Below are 20,276 nucleotides of genomic sequence, written 5' to 3'. Positions count from 1 at the left end.
GCTCCATGACTGACATACATCAGCTACTGTTTTTTAAAATGGCTTCATACGATCATATACCACAAGATAAACATGCTATTCTGTTTGCAACGTATGAATTTGTTTTCACTAACTAGTTGTTTAGTTTACTACAACTTATTGAAAAGAGATGGCTATATTCCGTAGTCGTGTTCTACTGAGGAGGTTTAACACTGAGTCATGTTGAATTTTGACTTAGCGTCAACTAACACGCTACAAGTATTTATTGGTTATGTAACGTTTACATAACCATGAAATACTTGTAGTGTGTAAGTTAACTAGTTAGTGAAAACAAAGTCATACATTGCAAACAGAATAGCATTTTTATCTTGTGGTTACATTGTAAACAGCCAGAAACACATTCAGGAGATGTGCATGAGACAGACAAGAACATTCTTAATTCAGTTCAGAAAACTTTTTATTTAGTGTTCCGCTTATCCAGAGCTGCCATCAAACCATCCGAAAAAACAAGTTTAGACTTGTTATTTAGTGTCCGTTGTGGAGCTGTGAGATCTTGGAACATTAATGCTTTCAAGTTACACAATACTGCATTTTCCAACAGAGTCGCATTCTAGGACACTGGACCCTTAAATGCAGTTAAATGACCTTCAAAAAGAAGGAACAGCATTTACACTTCTTATGACCAAATGCCATTGAAATTAATTCAAGGGCGATATATAAAAAAAAATGCAATATAAAGGGGTGATCATAAAGGCATAAAGATGGTAATGTACATGTTCATCTGTAATTGCAAAAGGTTGAGGGTTAGTGATGAGTATGTCGTCTCTACTTGATCCCTCATAAACCACGTGATGTCAGGTGTCAACAAAAATCAAATCATTTTGTTATGCTTACTCACTCTTGGAATATTAATTTTATCATGTGTCACAACACACATTTTCCCAGGGAGTTGCGTTCTAGGACACGGAACAGTTAAAGACAGTTAGCTGACCTTGAAGAAGAAAGAACAGCATTTGACTTACCACTTTCTCGAATATGTTTTTCCTGAGACATGTTCTTATTTCATAGTCCCAAAAATGGCACCAATTGAAGTTTCTTTTGTCAAGTTAACAAGATGAAGACATCTCTCATTCACTCATGCACCCAACTGAGGAAGCCCAATCGAACAGCACATTTAAGCTTCAGAGTTTGCTTGACTTAGGAAAGAACCCAGAATAAATCGGCAGTCTGTGGAAGCGCCAGTATTCACTGAAACCAGAGCGACTGCTTGTGATGACTGTGGGTCATCCAAACTAAAACAAATAGGAGGAGCTACATCACCTCTGTTTGCTCCTGTTGAGTCCTGGACTAGGAGTTCTGCTTCAGGTAACTCCTCCCACTTCTACAAACACTGTCAAGTCAGCTGCCACCAGTCATCGAAGCTTCAGTGATATTAATATATGATATACAAATATATTAACAAAATTAAACTTGCAGGTTAAAAACATTCAACTCAACTAACAACCATGAACTTGTATGACTAAATAAAAGCAAAAACAAATCACCCTTTCAATGTTACAATCGAGTTGTAAAGATCATTTCGCCATATTGCCGACAACGTTTTCTAAACATGATGAAGACCAAACTGATGGAGACAAATGCATATCAACACCTATTTTACTTATCACAACATGTAATAAGTCATCCGCATATCATTCATTTTCCTTATTGTCTAAATCTTCAGCAAATTTAGAGGTGATATCAAACAATCCAAGTTTAGACTTGTTATTTAGTGTCCGCTGTAGAGTTGTGAGATGTTGGAACATTAATGCTTTCATGTTACACAATACTCTCTATTTTCCCCAGGGAGTCACGTTCTAGGACACTGAACAGTCAAGGACAGTTAACTGACCTTGAAAAAGAAGGAGTGGTATTTGCCCCTCATATGAGATACCAGTATCCACTGAAACCAGACCGACTGTGTGTCATCAAAACATAAACATACTGGCAGGAGCTACATCACCTCTGTTCACTCCAGAGTCCTGGACTAGGAGTGCCCCTTCCGGTAATATCCCACAATTCTACAAACACTGTCAAGTCAGCTGCCACCAGTCATAGAAGCTTCAATAAGGGAGAGTAAAACTAAATGGAAAATGAATGCTTTTTAATTGAACAGGGAGGATTCTCAAATTAAATTTAAAAACCTGACAATAAAACCACGCACCAACCAGACTTTTATAATGTGTTACTGAAAGATATAGGCTGTTTAAAGATACAGATGCTTGTATAGTTTGCATAAAGGTAAGAGGCATCTCTTATTTTGCAGTGACACTGGTGTAGAGTATAGAGGTATTATGGAAGGAGGTGGTTCTGTTTCTGTTTCGAGTCTTCCTAGGGTCCATATGAATAACATGCAAACAGACATGAAAATGTATAGAATAGATCAATACTAAATGTATAGAATAGATCAATACTAAATGTATAGAATAAAGCGATATTAAATGTATAGAATAGTGCGATACTGAAACAAACTTTTGTCATTTTATTATGAACCATGTGGAAAGACTACATCACAATAACTATATCAGCCCCCTCACCCTTATATTTCAAGTTGAACATATACCCCCCTCAGCCCCCATGTCTTCTCTCCTCAGTAAGCTCTGGCGGTCCCCTGGTGTGTGAGAGAGCTGGCGTGTGGTCCCTGGTGTGTGAGAGAGCTGGCGTGTGGTCCCAGGTGTGTGAGAGCGCTGGCGTGTGGTCCCAGGTTGGTATTGTATCCTGGGGCACCAGCAACTGCAACGTGTGCACCCCCACCATCCTACCTGCCCCGCTAGATCGTTCAGAACCGCCCTACCTGCCCCGCTAGATCGTTCAGAACCGCCCTACCTGCCCCGCTAGATCGTTCAGATCGTCGAAGCCAAGACCCATTGAACGTGTCCAGGCAGGTGGTTTGAGGAAATGCGATAGTCTGAGGTCATGGGTTTGATATCTAGGGGCATGCGTCCTCATACGAAATGTAGACCTGTGCCACTACTGGAAGTTATTGTGGGAAAAAAAGCCTCTAAAATGTCAAAGTAAAATGGATATTTTCAAGTCTGCAGATCTTTCACCTTTCTTAGCCTTGTTGCACTTCCTCTTCCTTTTCCTCTTCTTCTTCTTCTAAAAAGTGTGAGCATGAGTATCTTAAAGGCTCACAGATCACCCAAAGTAAAAAACAATAAAGGACAACACAATGTATTTTACACCACACCAAACACAACACACACACACAGTGATGAACTGGATTATGGAAGGATTTTATTTTTAATTAATGATTAGCAAATAGATATTCCATCATCAATGACAAGTCAAATATTCTTGGAGTAAAATAATATAAAATGTAACTATAAGCTTTTAGAAATGTATACATAACATATTTTACAGATCCCTAAACACATTGCCTGTGTTTTGTCATGCTCTAAACTCTGCATGTCTAATTATATGTGGTGAATACAAAATATATACACATATAGACTTATAGACATATATTTTTCCGAGCTATTCCATTGTAAATGCACACAAAAACATTCAACACAACTAACAACCATGAATTTGGATGAGTAAGTAAAAGAAAAACAATCATCTTTTAAATGTTACAAGATAATTTCGCCATATAGCCGACACAGTTTTCTAAACATCATGAAGACCAAACTGACTTTATGAAAGAGATGGGGACAAGTGCCTATCACCCCAGAGTGCATATCAATAGCTAGTTTACTTATCACTACAGGTAATGAGTCATCTGCACGTTATTCATTTTCATAATTGTCTAAATCTTTATCAGAGCTATATCCAGACATGCTATCCAACCATCTGAGGACCTTTCTTTTGGAGAGTTCACGATCATGCCCATCAGCTTCAGATGAAAGACCTTGAGTGTTCAAAACAGACAAGAGATGAAGAAAGAAAAATAATGTATTTGATTGATTGATTGATTGATTGATTTATTGATTGTTTCTCCTAGAGCAGCGTTTTGCCCAGTTTTAGCTCTGCTCTTATTAAAACACGTCTGCACTTAGCAGGAAGTGCACTTTGATCTTTGACCTTTACAAGTTGTATAGCCTACTATGCTAATGGTTATCAGTGATATGTGGGCTCACCTGTGAATGTCTGTTGTTCTGACAGGATCCCCATAAACCTCTCCATGGCCATCACCTCCCGCCTCCCCCACTCTTGCTCGAGCGTCTCCCTCATTTCCTGAAGAGGATCTTCGGGGTTCTTGCTGCTCTCTGTGTGAGGCACCTCCCCTTCAGCTTGCCCAGAGAGCCCTGCTTCACCCTCGCTCTCTGGAATGTGAAATAAAGTACATATTTGGTAAGGCTCTGGTCTAAACTCAGTGTTCGATGATCACTTTAAAATGATTAGGGTTCAAATAGCGTATGATGTCACCTGAAGTAGTCTGATGTGTGGTCAGTGGACTAGTGCCCTTTGACCTTTCACCCACAATGGCATCAGAAGATGGTTCACTGTCATGAACTGATAGGAAATTAAATAATTTATAAAACAGGATAATTTATGATGCATCAGCACAACACAATGGGCCCAGATTCCTATCATTGCTGTTATGTTGAACTTGGCAACCATTAAATAAAATAATTGTCTCCATTAAATACAATAATTGATCTAACACAGTGGTTCCCAATCTTTTCACAGTCCCGTACCTCTTAAGACATTCAATCTCCAGCTACGTACCCCTCCCCCCCAGTTTTCTTTTTATGTTTGTAACCGCCGCCACGCCCCCTCCCCCGCACACATATTCAGCCTATAACACTTGAAACTGTGAAATTGTCAGGGTAGGTCAAAAGCCTACCTGTAGCTGAATATGGGTATAGGCCTACATGATTATTTTTGGCAATGCGACTTGGCTATTCAGACTATTTAAGATTTCATGTCTCACTTTGAAAATGTAATGCGCTTTTTCACTTTGAAAACACACATTTTCTCCCCGCGTACCCTAGTTTGGGAACCAATGATCAAACAGGATAACAGGATAATGTGGCCATTACCATGCGAACCAGTGAGGAAACCAGAACATTAACTCACAGTCAGGAGGCCTATCGATGCTGTTATTTCCTTTCACTTGAAAGGTTTGACTGTACATATTTTTGAACATCTCTTCCATCTCTTTGTCCATCTTGTTCCATTCCTGATCCAAGAACTTCACCATGTCAGCATTTGTTTTGTTTGGTTTTACAGTCATCTCCTCAACATTAGGTGTTTGGGTTGCTTCACAAAGACTGAAGAAGGTTTTCCCAGCCACCATCTCATCGATCTTCTTGAGCAGCTCTGTGACTTGCGGGCTTTCCTCATCTTGGTCCTTAGCCAAGACATGATATCTGTTCCCACATTTCTCTACTAGCCATCGCAAAGGTTCTCCTTCGCTCTCTATGTGTTCCTCGATGGTCGTCTCTCCCAGCAGGTCTCCACATGTGAACAGCACTATGGTGTGTCTCCAGACCTGCTCTCCAAACATCTTCATGTTGTCTTCAGTGATCTTTCTCTGTTCCTCTCTGAAAGTGGTATCAGCAGGGATTGCCAGGAGTATTGCGTGAGGATTTTTACCATCAAGCATCACACTTCTTCTCAGCTCTGCATTCATCCAGTCTGGGGTGAACTGGGCAGAGAGGTACTTCCACCAGCCAGGGGTGTCTACCACGGTGATCTTCCTTCCAGCAACGACAGATTCTCCATCAGCCCGGACAGTTCTTTTCATGCCCACAATTTCCTTTTTGTTCAGGATGATATTTTTTGCCGAGGTTTTTCTAGAGCACACCCAGCCTAGCAGGAGAATCCGGACTTCTGACAGCGGGAGAACCTGAGCTGAGAAGACCCATTTGGAACAGCATCATGAAGCACATGGTTCTGATTAATGAATAATAGAAGAGAATAACGATATTCTTTTGGTTTCCAATAGTTTATCATGTTCAGCCAGTAAAAAACTTACCTTGTTTACTGAGTGTTTCTCTTTGACTCTTGACCCTCAGGCGTCTGGAGATGGCTTTCTCCTGATTCAATTTCCTCTTCTCTTCAACTTCATTTAAAGCCTTCTCATCAAGTGGAAAATCGCTACCGCTGTTGTTTGTTATGATACACTCTATCTTTTCCAGCAGCTGGGTTATCCGCTGTGGTTCTGTCATGCTCTCATTCTCAAATACGTGATATCTGTTCATACATTTATCTATTACCCACCTCAGGGCCCCACCTTCACTGTCAATGTGCTCCTGTTTGCTTCTGTCTACCCCAGTGATCACCACTAGGGTGTGCTCCCAAACTTTCTCCCCAAAGAGCCCCAGGTGCTCTGCTACAGATCTCCTGTTCTTCTCAGTGAACGGGCCATCAGCTCCAATGACTAGCACAAAAGCATGAGGCCCTGGTGGACACATAGACGGACTCAGCATGAGCTGCTGTTTCTTAAACTCTGCTGTGTCAATCAAAGAGAAGTTACTCCAGCTGGGGGTGTCGACGAGGAAGAGCTTCCTGCCATCGACCTCCCCCTCTCTTCTCATGCAGCTGACTGTTCGTCTCCCAGGCTCAGGCTCATGCTGGCCAAGCACAGTGTTGATAAAGGTTGTTTTGCCGGACTGATGTCCGCCTACCACCACCAGCCGCACTTCTATAAGAAACACGAGGAGGAAAGAAATAGATATAATGCTGGCATAAATTTGATGAATATATAAAATGCTGACATGAATTTGATGAGCCAAACAGATATTGAAGAAGGAATGAAAGAGGGTTGAATGTTAGCAGGCTAACTACCTAAAAGCCAACAGACCTGCGTTGTGCACACCAAAATCCTCTCAGGTGGCACTAGGGATACACCCAAATTCGATTCATATCATCATATATATCACGAGATAGAAATGTTTGTTTGTTTGTTCTCACTAACTAGTTGTAGCATTTTTCATGTATCACTACATATTATTGAAATGAGATTGCTATATTCTGTAGTCGCCCCACCGGGTCAGTGTTTAACTGAAGAGGCGTTAATGTCATGTGCAGATTTCATTCAAACCCTATACAAACCTAAACCCTTAAACATATCACCTGTCGTTTTGACCCGTATCTGTACATTTCCTCTATTAAAAAAGGAAAAAAATTACGTTTTACCGTATTTTAGTCAATATTCATCCATACATTGTTTATATATTTGTATCGTATATATTGTGTTTTTTTGTCCTTTGAGTAGTACTTTTCTTATGTGTAGTACTTATTTTGTTTTTATGTTATGTGTAGTACTTATTATGTTTGTATGTTTTATGTTTACTGTATGCACCTATACACCAGAGCAAATTCCAGGTAGGTGTAAACCTACTTGGCAATAAATACAATTCTGATTCTGATTCTATAAGATACATGCCGTATGTATCAACTAAATGTTTCATGGAATTTTTACTTAGTGTCAAATAACACACTACCAAGTATTTCATGGTCGTTTAAATACCAATACCAAGTAGGCTAATCGAAGAAGCAGGTTTAGGAGACAGCCATGTGCATGTCACAGACGAGTATGTGTTTAATGCAGTTTAGACTTGTTATTTAGTGTCTGCTGTAGAGTTATGAGAGAGGGCGTGACCACAGCCCCTTGCATCATCAGATGCACGTAGGCAGCAGCTAGTGACTTTGTCTATGAACTGGCAGCATAAACTCTGGTAAGACAAAGCAATGATTATTATGCCATAGTCCGTAAGAAACATTCAAAACAGTAACCTGGTAGGCTAGCAAAAGTTTCACACAATGCCCTTAATTTAAAAACAGCTTATGTAGCATATCAATATAAACAATAGTAGACCTACTAAACATTTCAAAGCCAAATTTGGAAATTAATATAAGTGTGTAATGATGTTATTTTGTAACGTTTTTTTCCCCATTTATTTTTAATATATTTTTTACTATAAGTAGTTTCACATAATCTTAGCTTGCCTATTATGCTTCATACCATATACATGTATTTTGATGATATTTGGTGATTCAAATATTCATATTCGATATTCATAATACAGGTCATTTATTTAATCCAATCAAATAAATCCAAAAAATAGTGTCTTGCAAATAGCAACATGTCTCTTTTTAAGTTAGTAATGTTTTGATATGTTGTCAATGTATCTACCCAGGTCCCCTCAGCAAGGGCTAATACACAGTGAGCTCACTAACTGATGTATTTATGGCAATAGAGATGGCAATATTCTGCTGTAAAAACTGTTCTTACATTTTTTGGGTTTCAGACCCAACTCACTAAAACTGGTTGGTTAGTGGGGATAATAACTCTGGTTATGTGTCCTTGTTGCCATTGAAATGGATTTGAGGATGTTATTTAAAAAACTACAATATAAAGAGGTGATCAGAAATGCATGAAGATGGTTATGTACATCTATAATTACAAATGGTTGAGGGTTAGTGATGAGTGTGATCCTTCTTAAACAACATGATGTCAGGTGTCAATAATAAATTCCTCAAATACTTTGTTAATGCTCAGTACGCTCAATCTTGGAACATTAATGCTATCATGTTTCACAATACTCCACTTTTCCAGGGAGTTGTGTTCTAGGACACTGAGTTCATGTGACATGAAAAAGAAGGAACAGCATTTGAACTTTGGCTTACCTCTTTGACGAATGTTTGTTTCCTGAGACATGTTCTCATTTTATAGTCCCAGAAATGGCACCAATTTTAGTGGTTTTGTCAAGTTAACAAGAAGAAAACATCCCCCATTCACTCATGCACCCAAATAAGAAGGTGCAATCGAACAGCACATTTCAGCTTCTTTTGCACAGTTAGCTCGTGTCTGTATTGTATCTTTGAGAAAGAACCCAGCAGTGCGTGGAAGCGTCAGTGTCCACTGAAACCAGACCGACTGCTTGCGGTGACAAGATCATCAAAACATGAAGAGGAAACTGGGGAGGAGCTACATCACCTCTGTTGACATCAGAGTCCTGGAGTAGGAATTCTGCTTCAGGTAACTCCTCCCAATTCTACAAACACTGTCAAGTCAGCTGCCACCAGTCATAGAAGATACAATAAGGGAGAGTAAAGCAAAATGGAAAATAAATGCTTTTTGGGGTTTCATTTTATTGAACAGGGAGGATTCACTGATTTGTAGTGAATATTTAGGGTTCAACCAATACTGACTGTAGGATCACCATTTATTTGTTTTATTGACTGACCAGCTGACCGACTGACCAATTGATTGATTAGCAAGTTCACTTCTATGTATTATTGAGACGTTTTTTAATGTCCTATCCTCCTGGGAACCAAGAAAAAATAACAGAATAGCTCTAAAGAGTAAGAGGGTATGTATGAAAACAGAGAGTACATAGACTGAATTGCTAATTGTTTTGTTTGCATTCTTCAATGCTTCAGGCTGGGTCTGTGGCAAGGCATGCTGGGGCAGGAACAAGTTGAACAGACACAGCATCTGCCTATGATATCAGTCTCATGAATCCTGTATAATGGGCTATACAGGTTTTTTTTTTTTTTGTCCATTTACTTACTATCTGTTGGAAATTCAAATACATTAATAGAGCTTATTGCATCATGTGTTGATGTGGTGTGAATCCTGTTGGCAGTCTACATGTATTAAATATGTTACACAAGCAGAAGGCGGTTGGACTGACTTTGATATTCTTGAACTGGACTGTCTACATTTTTTCAAGTACAAAATATGTGAAGAGGAAAAAAGATCACACAAAAGGATAGCATCACTGTTGCATGGCTGCTGTTAACCCTAGTTAACCCTAGCCACTGCAACGTCCACGCCCCTGCCGTCTACGCCTCTGCCATCCTACTAACCTCACTGGAGAACTTGAGCCAAAGCCAAGACTCATCCAGGCCTCTGGAGCTAGGGCAGTCCACTGAGAGAAGATGAATTATAGAATGGAATAAAGGCCATTTAAATCTAAAACTGTGAGCGTGTTCTGTGTCCAGACAGGTGGTTTGAGGAAATGTGATAGTTACTGTTGTAGGGGGGTCTGTAGCTCAGATGGAAGAGTGAGGCCCTGTGCACATGAAGTCTAGTTTGCCTGAACCCGGAGAGAAATGTCTCCGGATAGCCCTATCGTGCACACAAACCCACTGTATCCGCACACTGTATCCGCACTCCTTCGAATCGGGGGTCCAAAGTGAGTCAACTCGAATCTGTCCGCGGGTTGGTGTTCGTGTGCACGCCTATCCGCAACCCTTTCTAATCTGATGATGTCATTGCCCCATGTAATCGCCTCGTAACCTCAGGCTGAACCCTTATTAACCCCACTGCTTCACTTCATAACAGCAACAACATAAACTAAATGTATGACGTGGCTCCTTTTTCGTGACTTACATTTTTCTACTGTGCTTAATTGTTTGTATTGGGATAGTGTGCTGCTCTACCTATCTACCTTTTTCGTGTTCTTACTAAGCCAGTTGGACGTAATTTTGTAGACCAGCCAGAACAACGGACACAACCGGCATTATTTAATAACTTAATGGGTTGCCATGGCGCAGCGAGGGTGGCAGCCTGTTTAACAGCTCTCCAGCATAAAAAAAACCTTGCTGCTATTACACGTGAATTTCCCTAACGGGAATAATACAAGTTTATCTATCTAAATCGATGTTGTTATGACTTTAACAAGCCACACTTTAATCTATCACTGTTTAATCTATTTGCATCAGACCATTTTACAAAACCGGTTTTTAAAAGTGTCAGCAATAGCCTATATGAGCAAATCTGACGTGAAAAGATTTTTATTATAGACGGAAGTTTCAAAACGGTCTGTAATAAAGATGAATATTACGTGAGCTCTAGTCCTGTCAGACAACGATAGCGATAGCTACTAGCTAGCGTTAACGCAACTTCAGAGGTACAGTACGTGAAGGACAAAGCACAACAATAGCCTACATTTGTGAGTTTGTTAGCAGAGGTGTCAAATACTTCGTTACTGTACTTAAGTAGAATTTTTAGGTATCTTTACTTTACTCAAGTATTTATTTTTCTGGCAACTTTTTACTTCTACTCCTTACATTTTAACACAAGTATCTGTACTTTCTACTCCTTACATTTTTAAAACAGGCTCGTTACTCTTGGTTCCGGTTTTATTTCAAAAGTTTCAAATGTGCGCCATCCAATACAGATCAATGGCGCCATCCAGATATACTGATTTCGAGCGTAATTGGATGAAGCATAGAAACCCATAACATTCATTGGTTGTTGGTAATAAAACCATGAAATTGGAAGCAATTGTAAACCATGAAACAGCCAGGATCCACACCACTTGCATTGTGGTCTCCCGTGCTCAAGCTCAGCCTCTCCATAAAGCACAGGCATTTAAACAACTCACAGACATGTCATGTTGCACATTGCTTTGTTGCACTGTTCTAAACTCTTTATTATCAACACAAAATAGAATTATTTTTCGCATTACCTAGTCTGCTCTGACCACTGATTGTATTAACCACCTTAATGTGTTACAGTGCAGATTAAATGTAGGCTATGCGGCTAGGCTAATCGTTGCTAGTTGGATCTCGACTACAGTCTTCTATCAATTTATACGCATGCTCCTGTCTTCTTCTCCGTTTTCTTCAGTTGTCTGTAGCACCGTTAAAGGGCCACCAACAGGCGTGGGGGATGTACTACAGCAGATTCAATCCGATCCGCTGGGTTTATGTGCACACAAATTTTTCTTGACACGGCTCCGTGTGCACGCGATTAAAAAGTGGATCCGTGTGACAAATGAATCCGGGTTCAGGCAAACTAGACTCCGTGTGCACGGGGCCTGAGGTGATGGTTACTACTGTAGGGGTGGTTTCTGTGGCTCAGACGGTAGAGTGAGGTGCAAACGACACTAAGGTCAAGGGTTTGATATCTAGGGAGCACACTCACTCATAAGAAATGTAGACCTGTGCAAGTACTGTAATTTACTTTGGAATAAAAGCCTCTGCTAAATAACTAAAATGTCAAAGTAAAATGTAAGATGACACTCTTCATGGATCTCTTCAGGTCTGCGGATCTTTCACCTTTCTTAGCCTTGTTGCAATTCTTCTTTTTCTGTTTGGGCAAAGAATCTTAAAGGCTCACAGATCACACAAAGTAAACAACAATCAAGGACAACACAATGTATTTGACACCACACCAAACACAACACACACACACACACACACTGATGAACTGGATTATGGAAGGATTTTGTTTTGAATTAATGATTAGCAAATAGACGTTCCATCATCAATGACAATTCAAATATTATTGGGATAAAACAATATAAATCTAACTAAGCTTTTAGAAATGTATACATAACACATTTTAGAGATCCCTAAGCACATTGCCTGTGTTTTGTCATACTCTAAACCCTGCATGTCTAATTATATGTGGTATGAATATATATTTAAATTAAACTTATAGACATATGTAGAGGTTTTTCTGCGCTATTCCATTGTAAATGCACACTCAGGATAAAAACATTCAACTCAACCATGAATTTGGATGAGTAAATAAAAGCAAAACAAATCATCCTTTAAATGTTACAAGATCATTTCGCCATATAGCTGACACAGTTTTCTAAACCTCATGAAGACCAAACTGATTATATGAAAGAGATGGGAACAAGTTCCTATCACCCCAGAGTGCATATCAACACCTATTTTACTTATCGCTCCATGTAATGAGTCATCTGCATGCTATTCATTTTCCTATTTGTCTAAATCATCAGCAGACCCGTATCCAACGCGCTATCCAACCATCTGAACACCTTTCTTCTGGACTGTTCACGATTATCCTCATCAGCTTCAGATGATGGACCTTGAGTGTTAAAAACAGAAAAGAAATGAAGAAAGAAAAATAATTGATTTGATTGGTTGATTGATTGTTTCTCCTGGAGCAGCGTTTGCCCAGTTTTTAGCTCCGCTCTTGTTAAAGCACGTCTGACGCACTTAGCAGGAGGTATAATTTGACCTTTGACCTTTACAGGTTGCATAGCCTACTATGCTAATGGTTATCAGTGATATGTGGGCTCACCTGTGAATGTCAGTTGTTCTGACAGGATCCCCATAAACCTCTCCATGACCATCACCTCCCGCCTCCCCCACTCTTGCTCGAGCGTCTCCCTCATTTCCTCCAGAGGATCTTCGGGGTTCTTGCTGCTCTCTGTCTGAGGCACCTCCCCTTCAGCTTGCTCAGAGAGCCCTGCTTCACCCTCACTCTCTGGAATGTGAAATAAAGTACATACTTGGTAAGGCTCGGGTCTAAACTCAGTGTTCGATGATCACTTTAAAATTATTGGGGTTGAAATAGCGTATGATGTCACCTGAAGTAGTCTGATGTGTGGTCAGTGGACTGGTGCCCAATCGAACAGGACATTTTAGCTTCTTTTGCAGAGTTTGCTCATGTCGGTGTCGTATCTTTGAGAAAGAACCCAGAATGAGTCAGCAGTGTGTGGAAGCGCCAGTGTCCACCGAAACCAGGCCGACTGCATGTGAGCATTTAATCTAATCTATTTGAATCTATTTGCGTCTGGTCACACATTTTGATTCTTAGGTATGTGGTTATTCCAGGTTCAACTCCATTTCAAGACTATGCAGAGTTTCAAACAAATACTTTTGCTTTATGAGAACATATAAAACTTGTAGAGACAGCAACACATTTGAGTCTTCAAAGGCTGGCCTGAAAGTGGTCTCTTTACCTTAGAAATGCTGTCACATGGAGGCCATAGTCAGTGTGGTGAGTCCTGAAAATGTCAGCTCCCACCTACTTAGCTCTTGTTTTCATCATGCATGTCGGCTCCAACCTCCTTGCTGTTGTTTTCAGACATGCTCATCATGGTCAACTGTTGCTTTAAGGGCCATTTTCAAACTCATCTGTTACCCAAATGCAACACTGCTGGCACATGCCTACTATAATTTATACTCACACTAACACTTGCACACACACATACACACACACAAGAGTGGCACCACCTTTGAGGGTCTTGTGTACACACATACACATACCTTAATACACACACACACAGTCAGACACACATAAACACACAGACACATACACACACACACACACACACACACACACACACACACACACACACACACTTGGCCATCTCAAACCTCCCCCACCCTCCTTCCCCTCCCCTGGTTTTAGTTACTGCTTTAGGTTGCTCATATTGGTCAACGGCTAGAGCAAGGGGTTACCATAGATCATGGCTTAGATACCTAAGCAAATATACTCAAATCCTTTGCTAAATGATTGCATGGTAAAATGTAGGATGACATGCACACACACACAACACACACACACACTGCTGCTTTAAACACTGAATACATGCGTCTGATGGGGTCTGCGTCTCTTTAGGGAGGGGTAGTGTGTGTTGAGAGGGAGCATTGTTCCTGTTCTAACACAAAGGTGTGTCACCAAAACCCTCGAAGGGACAGTCCTTTGTCTTGGCTCATGTGAGAGATTCGCTGTTGAGTCCACTGGGTTGATTTTTTTTTGCGAAAATTCATCCAGATCCACTGGTCTACACAGGTGTTCAGTAACTCAGAATAAAGAGGTTGTGATATCTTGCCATCATATAGCAAGATGTCATGTCTCTATGTGTATCATTATGTTTCCATTTTAACAGCGAGTGCGTTTCAAAATCCGATGAGGACATCTGCACAAGTGATCACATTTCTGTCCACCTAACACTCAAGTCTTCGTAATCCTTGGCATCTCAGTTCATGAAGTTTCTTTTCGTCTCAGTCATTAACGTCCTTCTCTAAAATTTGGTAATCTTCTACAAAAAAAACACAATTTTCTGAGTAATCCACCATCCTTATGTAAGTGCTTGATGTTGACATTCACCTAAGCCCACCTGTAAACACTCCTCTAGGTGGACGCTATATATGCCCTGACCTGACAGTGGACTAGACACAGCTTCCCTCCTGGTCACCTGCAGTCGCATCTTCAGCGAAGGAGCAACATGGACAGGAAACTGGCTTCCATTCTGGTTCTGCTGCTGTGTCTGTCTCAGGCCCTGTCCCAAATGGTAAGACCTGGAGAAACGAAACCGCTGCACGCCTTCTGTGGACACAGTGTTTTAGGTTTTATACATAGGTGCTTCTACCTCATACATATTATGTAGTGCTGTCAAACGATTAAAATATTTAATCGCGATTAATCGCATTTATGTCATAGTTAACTCAAAATTAATCGCGATTAATCGCAAATTTTTATCTATTCTTAATGTCCCTTCATTTATTTATTTTTTCCATCATTTTATTTTTATTTTAATGCCCTTATCAACATGGAAAAGTGGATTGGCTTGCTTTATGCAGATGTTTTATTTTATTGAAAACCAACATTGCCAAACAGGGCGGTACAAAATAAAATTATAAAGTGCACATTTCACATTTCAGGGACTCAGCCTATAGTGCAGTTAAACCATGGCTTAATATTGTATTTTTTTTTTTCAAGTTTGCTGGGAACATAGCAGTCAGGCCTCTTATTTCAGAAACAATGAACCGTAACAGTTAGGTTACCAATAAAAGGTAAGCCTACTACTTCTTTGCTTTCAGCCAGCTGCCTGTTGACATTTTCAGACAACAATGAAGCTTGCGTCTTTTGCACAACACAACTTTTAAAAGTAAACTTTCCATTCAGAAGCTTTCTATCAACCATTTCGCCGTATGGCGCTCACCATTCACTCAAACCGTAACGTTAGCCTTCTAAACAGTTTGCGAGGCCAAAAAGAACGATAATCTAAAAAAAAAAAAAATCTCGTTAATCTCGCAATAAAGAAATTAACGGCATTAAAATGGGTTTGCGTTAACGCCGTTAATAACGCGTTAAACTGACAGCACTAATATTATGTAATCATAGTTGTTTTATAGAAATACGATAATATGTGTCTTGTTATTGTCTTACACATCCATGCTGTTTTCCATGTAAGACAAAGTACTCATCAAGAGTGTGTAGACTGACGTGAACACAAAGTACTCATCAAGAGTGTGTAGACTGACGTGAACATTCTGTATTAAGAATTGTCTTTTATATCCACACGTGTCTCACAGTATGCCAGTGTCTCTGTTGATATTTGATGCGGTTACAATTACACAGACAGCTAGGTGTTCTCTGAAACGCCGGAGGACTGAGAACTGCTTCTGTCCTTGACACAACAAGGGGAAGAAAAAAAAAACATCTTTGTCTCATGTCTCTGTCTCTCTTAGGACCAGGATATGTCCAGTCCAGAGGGTACGTTTGTCTTCTATGTCTGTCTGTCTCCCCCCTCTCTGTCTGTCTGTCTGCCCCCCCCCCCCTGTCTCTCTGTCTGTCTCCCCCTCTCTCTCTATTTCCATCTTGCTCTGTCTCTCTCTCTCTTTTTTCCTTCTTGCTCTCTAGGTTATCTTCCCAGCACTATTAGCTACTGGTCAGTTGATTGGGCAGATGTAGATGTTGAAGCATTTGGTATTTTCTTCCTTAGAAATGGATGAGGCAGTTGACATCTCCTCAAGAATCCTGGACGCAAACAGAGGTAAAACATGACACCCCCATCTTTGAGTAGATAACGGCACTGTACATGTGGGAGAGAAAGAGGGACAGTGAAGAGAGAGAGAAATAAAGAGAGAGAGAGAGGCTGAGAGAGAGAGAAGATAGAGAGGAGAAGAGAGAGGGGGGAGAGAGAGAGGGGGAGAGAGAGAAAAGAGAAGAAAAGAGAGTGAGTGAGTGAGTGAGTGAGTGAGTGAGAGAGAGAAAGAGAGAGAGAGAGAAACCAACCCAGTCTTCCTCAAATGTTCTTCCCAAAGGGATCTCCCGGACTCTGATGGAGGGAGATGTGGCCATGCCGAGGTCCAGGAACGCCATGAAATGCTACTCCTTCTACGACTGCAGGTGGGAAAAGTCGCCCACGGGACTTGTGGAAGTGCCGTACAACATTAACGACTACTTCCGTGAGTTACAAAAAATTGAGATATATTTGTCTTCCGTTGGTTTTTGTGGATGATTCATTCTAAACCTTGTGCCCAAAGTCCCTGTCCAGCAGGCTAATAGGTTAAAAATCATGTGATATGTAATATGTTCATAGATGAATTAGTGTTATATGACATTGGATGTAGTATGTAAGTATGTGACATTGGTTAGGTAAGAGCACATACATGACCATTTACAACTATATTGAATATAGTATAGTAATATAATAATTAACACACATTCCTGTTTGATCCTTGCCACAGTTTCACATGAGAAGGTTACTATTGAGAAGGCCATGAACACCTTCCATGAGAAGACCTGCATTCGGTTTGTGCCTTACACCACTCAAGTGCACCACCTGAGCATTGAGTCTAAGAGCGGGTAAGTGCAGGAGAGGAAATATGGGTTTGGGATGTGTGTGTGTGTGTGTGTGTGTGTGTGTGTGTGTGTGCACCACCTCAGCATCGAGTCTAAGAGCGGGTAAGTGCAGGAGAGGAAATAAGGGTTTGGGATTCGGTTTGGGATGCATTCAAGGTCCAATATGCAGTGCTATTGTAAATTAAAGGTGCAATATGCAGTGCTATTGTAAATTAAAGCTCCTAGATCTACCATATTACGTAAGCTAACCTAAAAAGAACATTGATAAGATCAGACTTTATTATTGTTTCCATTGTTTATGTAATGCTTCGTAATTAGCAAGGAATTTAACATTTATTAGAGGAGGTCCACCACATTACTTTCCTCACCAGGGTTCAGTGATACGGTGGTAAAGATATGCTACGGGGGATACATTTCACAGTGGCGGTGTGTCTTATCACTTCGCATCACGATAATTGGTGTTTAATATAGTCAGTTTCCAAATCAAGTCAACACTTACTAAAAAACAAAGAAAATGTGTTTCAAAGATGAAACTAAGAACGATATAGTGCAGGTAACAAAATCTTGCAATGCATGCTGTGAGGCTATCGATATTCAGGCTTCCCCTGGCGTCTCTCTCCTCGAGAAGTCATGCTTTTCTTTTCTTATTTTAAGTCACGAAAACTTGTTTTAGTGTACTTTCCTTTTGGGTCGTCTGTATGCATACATTGACAAATTTAGCAGACGCTTTTCCCCCAAAGCGACAGTTACAGTTTAGTACAGGCATACATTGCATAAGTCTGTATGTCTCTTCCCTTGGTATTGAACCTACTACAACTTTCGTTTTTACCACCTAGTTCTAACAGTCGAATTATATATATAGCGGTATTAGCCTATACATATAATTGGTTTTAGTATCTCAGGATCAACAAACGCACTGATCAACAGAAATTGTGAATGCCTTCCGGTGCAGGTGCTACTCATCCGTCGGTAGGACTGGTGGCAAACAGACCGTTTCCCTGAACGCCTACCGGTGCCTTTACCCCGGGGTCATTCAGCACGAGCTTCTTCACGCCCTCGGCTTCCACCACGAGCACACCAGGAGCGACCGGGACAAGTATATCAGAATCAACTGGGAGCATGTCCCAAACGGTGAGAAAAAAAAAGTGTCGTTATTTTTTTTACACATTTGAAATCATTGACTTAACTATGCCATTCTTTAGTGCAAAGGTAAAGAAACATGTAAGATCATATAGCCTTTTCCCTTATTTTTCAGTATCTTAATTAGGATGGAAGTTAGGACTGAACATGAAATGGAGTAAAATTTCCACTTTCTCTTCACAGGCGCTTCCAGTAACTTTGCTAAAAGGGACACTAATAATCTGAACACAACGTATGACTACAGCTCACTCATGCATTACGGAAAGTGAGTTAAAATCCATGCATAATATAACACCGCAGAGCTGTGGACTGATGACCGATTGCAGACATATCGCAGTTATGATTAAGAAACATCCAGGCTTGGCTTGGCTTTGTTGTCTGCATAGCAAGTTTATTGGCCGTTAGCTAGTTGGCTCGCTATTTTTCGACAAAAACTTGATGATGCCTCGAAGTGAACCACTAGTAACTCAGACGTCATTTTTTGTTTGGTCATAGATACTCCTTTACCTCGTCTTTCGGCAAGGCTACCATCATCCCGATTCCTGACCCCGAAGTCACAATTGGACAGAGGACTGACCTGTCGGAGACGGACATTTTTAAGCTCAACAAGATATACAAGTGCGGTAAGTGTTCTGAATCAATGATGGATAACCCAACAAAGATTTCTTTACCTGGCTTGTTTGTTAAAGATAATTTGTAAGTTTTTTCTATAACAGCACCGTTGTGAGATATTGACTATAGAATTAACCGTTTTCTTGCAGATGAACAGTAAATCAATGAGTGCAGAAACTGAGAACTGGGGCTGCCGAAGGCTGAGTTGACATGTATGTTTTTTTTTATTATTTAATTTTATAATTTTTTTTAAATTTAAATTCAGAATATGAAATGTATTTAAGAGGTGTATTAGAACAGGGGCTTTGGGATTACTGGGGATACATGATGTTATAGACTGCCTGTCAGTGAGTTATTCTGTCTGTTGGAAAATAATAATGATAATAATAAAAGAAATTTAATTTTCACTTTTCAAAAGGTTCGGGTAGTTATGTTCATCTGTCTGACTGTGAGCCTTTTCTAACAGCACAGAAATGGAAGGGCAAGTATTGATTTGTGGTGTACCAAATAGGACGTTACAGACCCTATTTTTCAATACTTTGTACATCACAGCTGAACACACAAAAGAACATGAGTACACAAAAGTACATGTCTTAAATGTAAACCCAGATTATCCACAAGATGGCGCTCAAGACCAAAAAAAAAAAAATCACATATAAAAATCAGTCTGGAGTCAGAGATTACATTACAAAACCTGTAAATGTTTATTTTTTTTTCTTAAAATCCAGAGCTGCAAGACAGGTCAGAAGATGTCAGTTTTGGTATTCTGGTAATTTCTCTTAAGACAATGGAGACGTTACGTCTGCAACAACAGACACAAGTTTCTCTGATCACTGGCACGGGGGAAGCTCCAGCAACGCCGCCGCCACTTGGGCAAAAACAAACAAACAAACAAAAACAAAACAATAGCTGTGAGAGAGAGAGAACAGAAGAGAGGAGGAGATATATATATAGAGAGAAAAAAAGACAACACAGACAAACTCTTCACGCAGCTTGCAATCATGGAAAGAAAAAGCACTTGTTCCGCTAAATGGAAGAAACAAAAGGAACATGCGAGCAACTCAACTTAGGTAGGTGTGTGTGTGTGTTTGTGTAGGTGTGTATGTATGTGTTGGTGTGTGTATATGTGTGTAGGTGTGTGTATATGTGTGTATGTTTGTGAGTAGGTGTGTATGTGTGTGTGTGTCTGTAGGTGGGTGGACAATCTTGAATTGTGCACATGTGAAAATGGTGTTGATGCCACAGC

At 40.3% G+C, this 20,276-nt stretch overlaps 1 protein-coding gene and 1 long non-coding RNA gene across 2 annotated transcripts; one reads left to right on the top strand and one right to left on the bottom strand.

Annotated features, from left to right (window-relative positions):
- Positions 1-11,897: 11,897 nt before the first annotated feature.
- LOC116218997 lies at positions 11,898-13,306 on the bottom strand. The gene is made up of 3 exons (XR_004163065.2): positions 13,269-13,306; positions 12,980-13,165; positions 11,898-12,763 (listed from the first exon to the last, which is right to left on the bottom strand). It is a non-coding gene; the product is annotated as an uncharacterized LOC116218997 (long non-coding RNA).
- A 1,609-nt stretch (positions 13,307-14,915) lies between these two features.
- LOC105893856 (hatching enzyme 1.2-like) lies at positions 14,916-19,826 on the top strand. Its single transcript, XM_031562353.2, has 9 exons — positions 14,916-14,981; positions 16,162-16,186; positions 16,416-16,466; positions 16,738-16,881; positions 17,164-17,281; positions 18,231-18,409; positions 18,602-18,683; positions 18,914-19,041; positions 19,180-19,826. The coding sequence occupies exons 1-9, from the start codon at positions 14,916-14,918 to the stop codon at positions 19,188-19,190; spliced, it is 804 nt and encodes a 267-aa protein (XP_031418213.1). The 3' UTR covers positions 19,191-19,826.
- The last annotated feature ends 450 nt before the right edge of the window (positions 19,827-20,276 follow it).

This window comes from Clupea harengus, chromosome 24 (genome assembly GCF_900700415.2).
Source record: "Clupea harengus chromosome 24, Ch_v2.0.2, whole genome shotgun sequence".
NCBI lineage: Eukaryota > Metazoa > Chordata > Actinopteri > Clupeiformes > Clupeidae > Clupea > Clupea harengus.
Note: the sequence above shows the minus strand (reverse complement) of the source record. Positions and strands in the feature narration are given on the sequence as shown.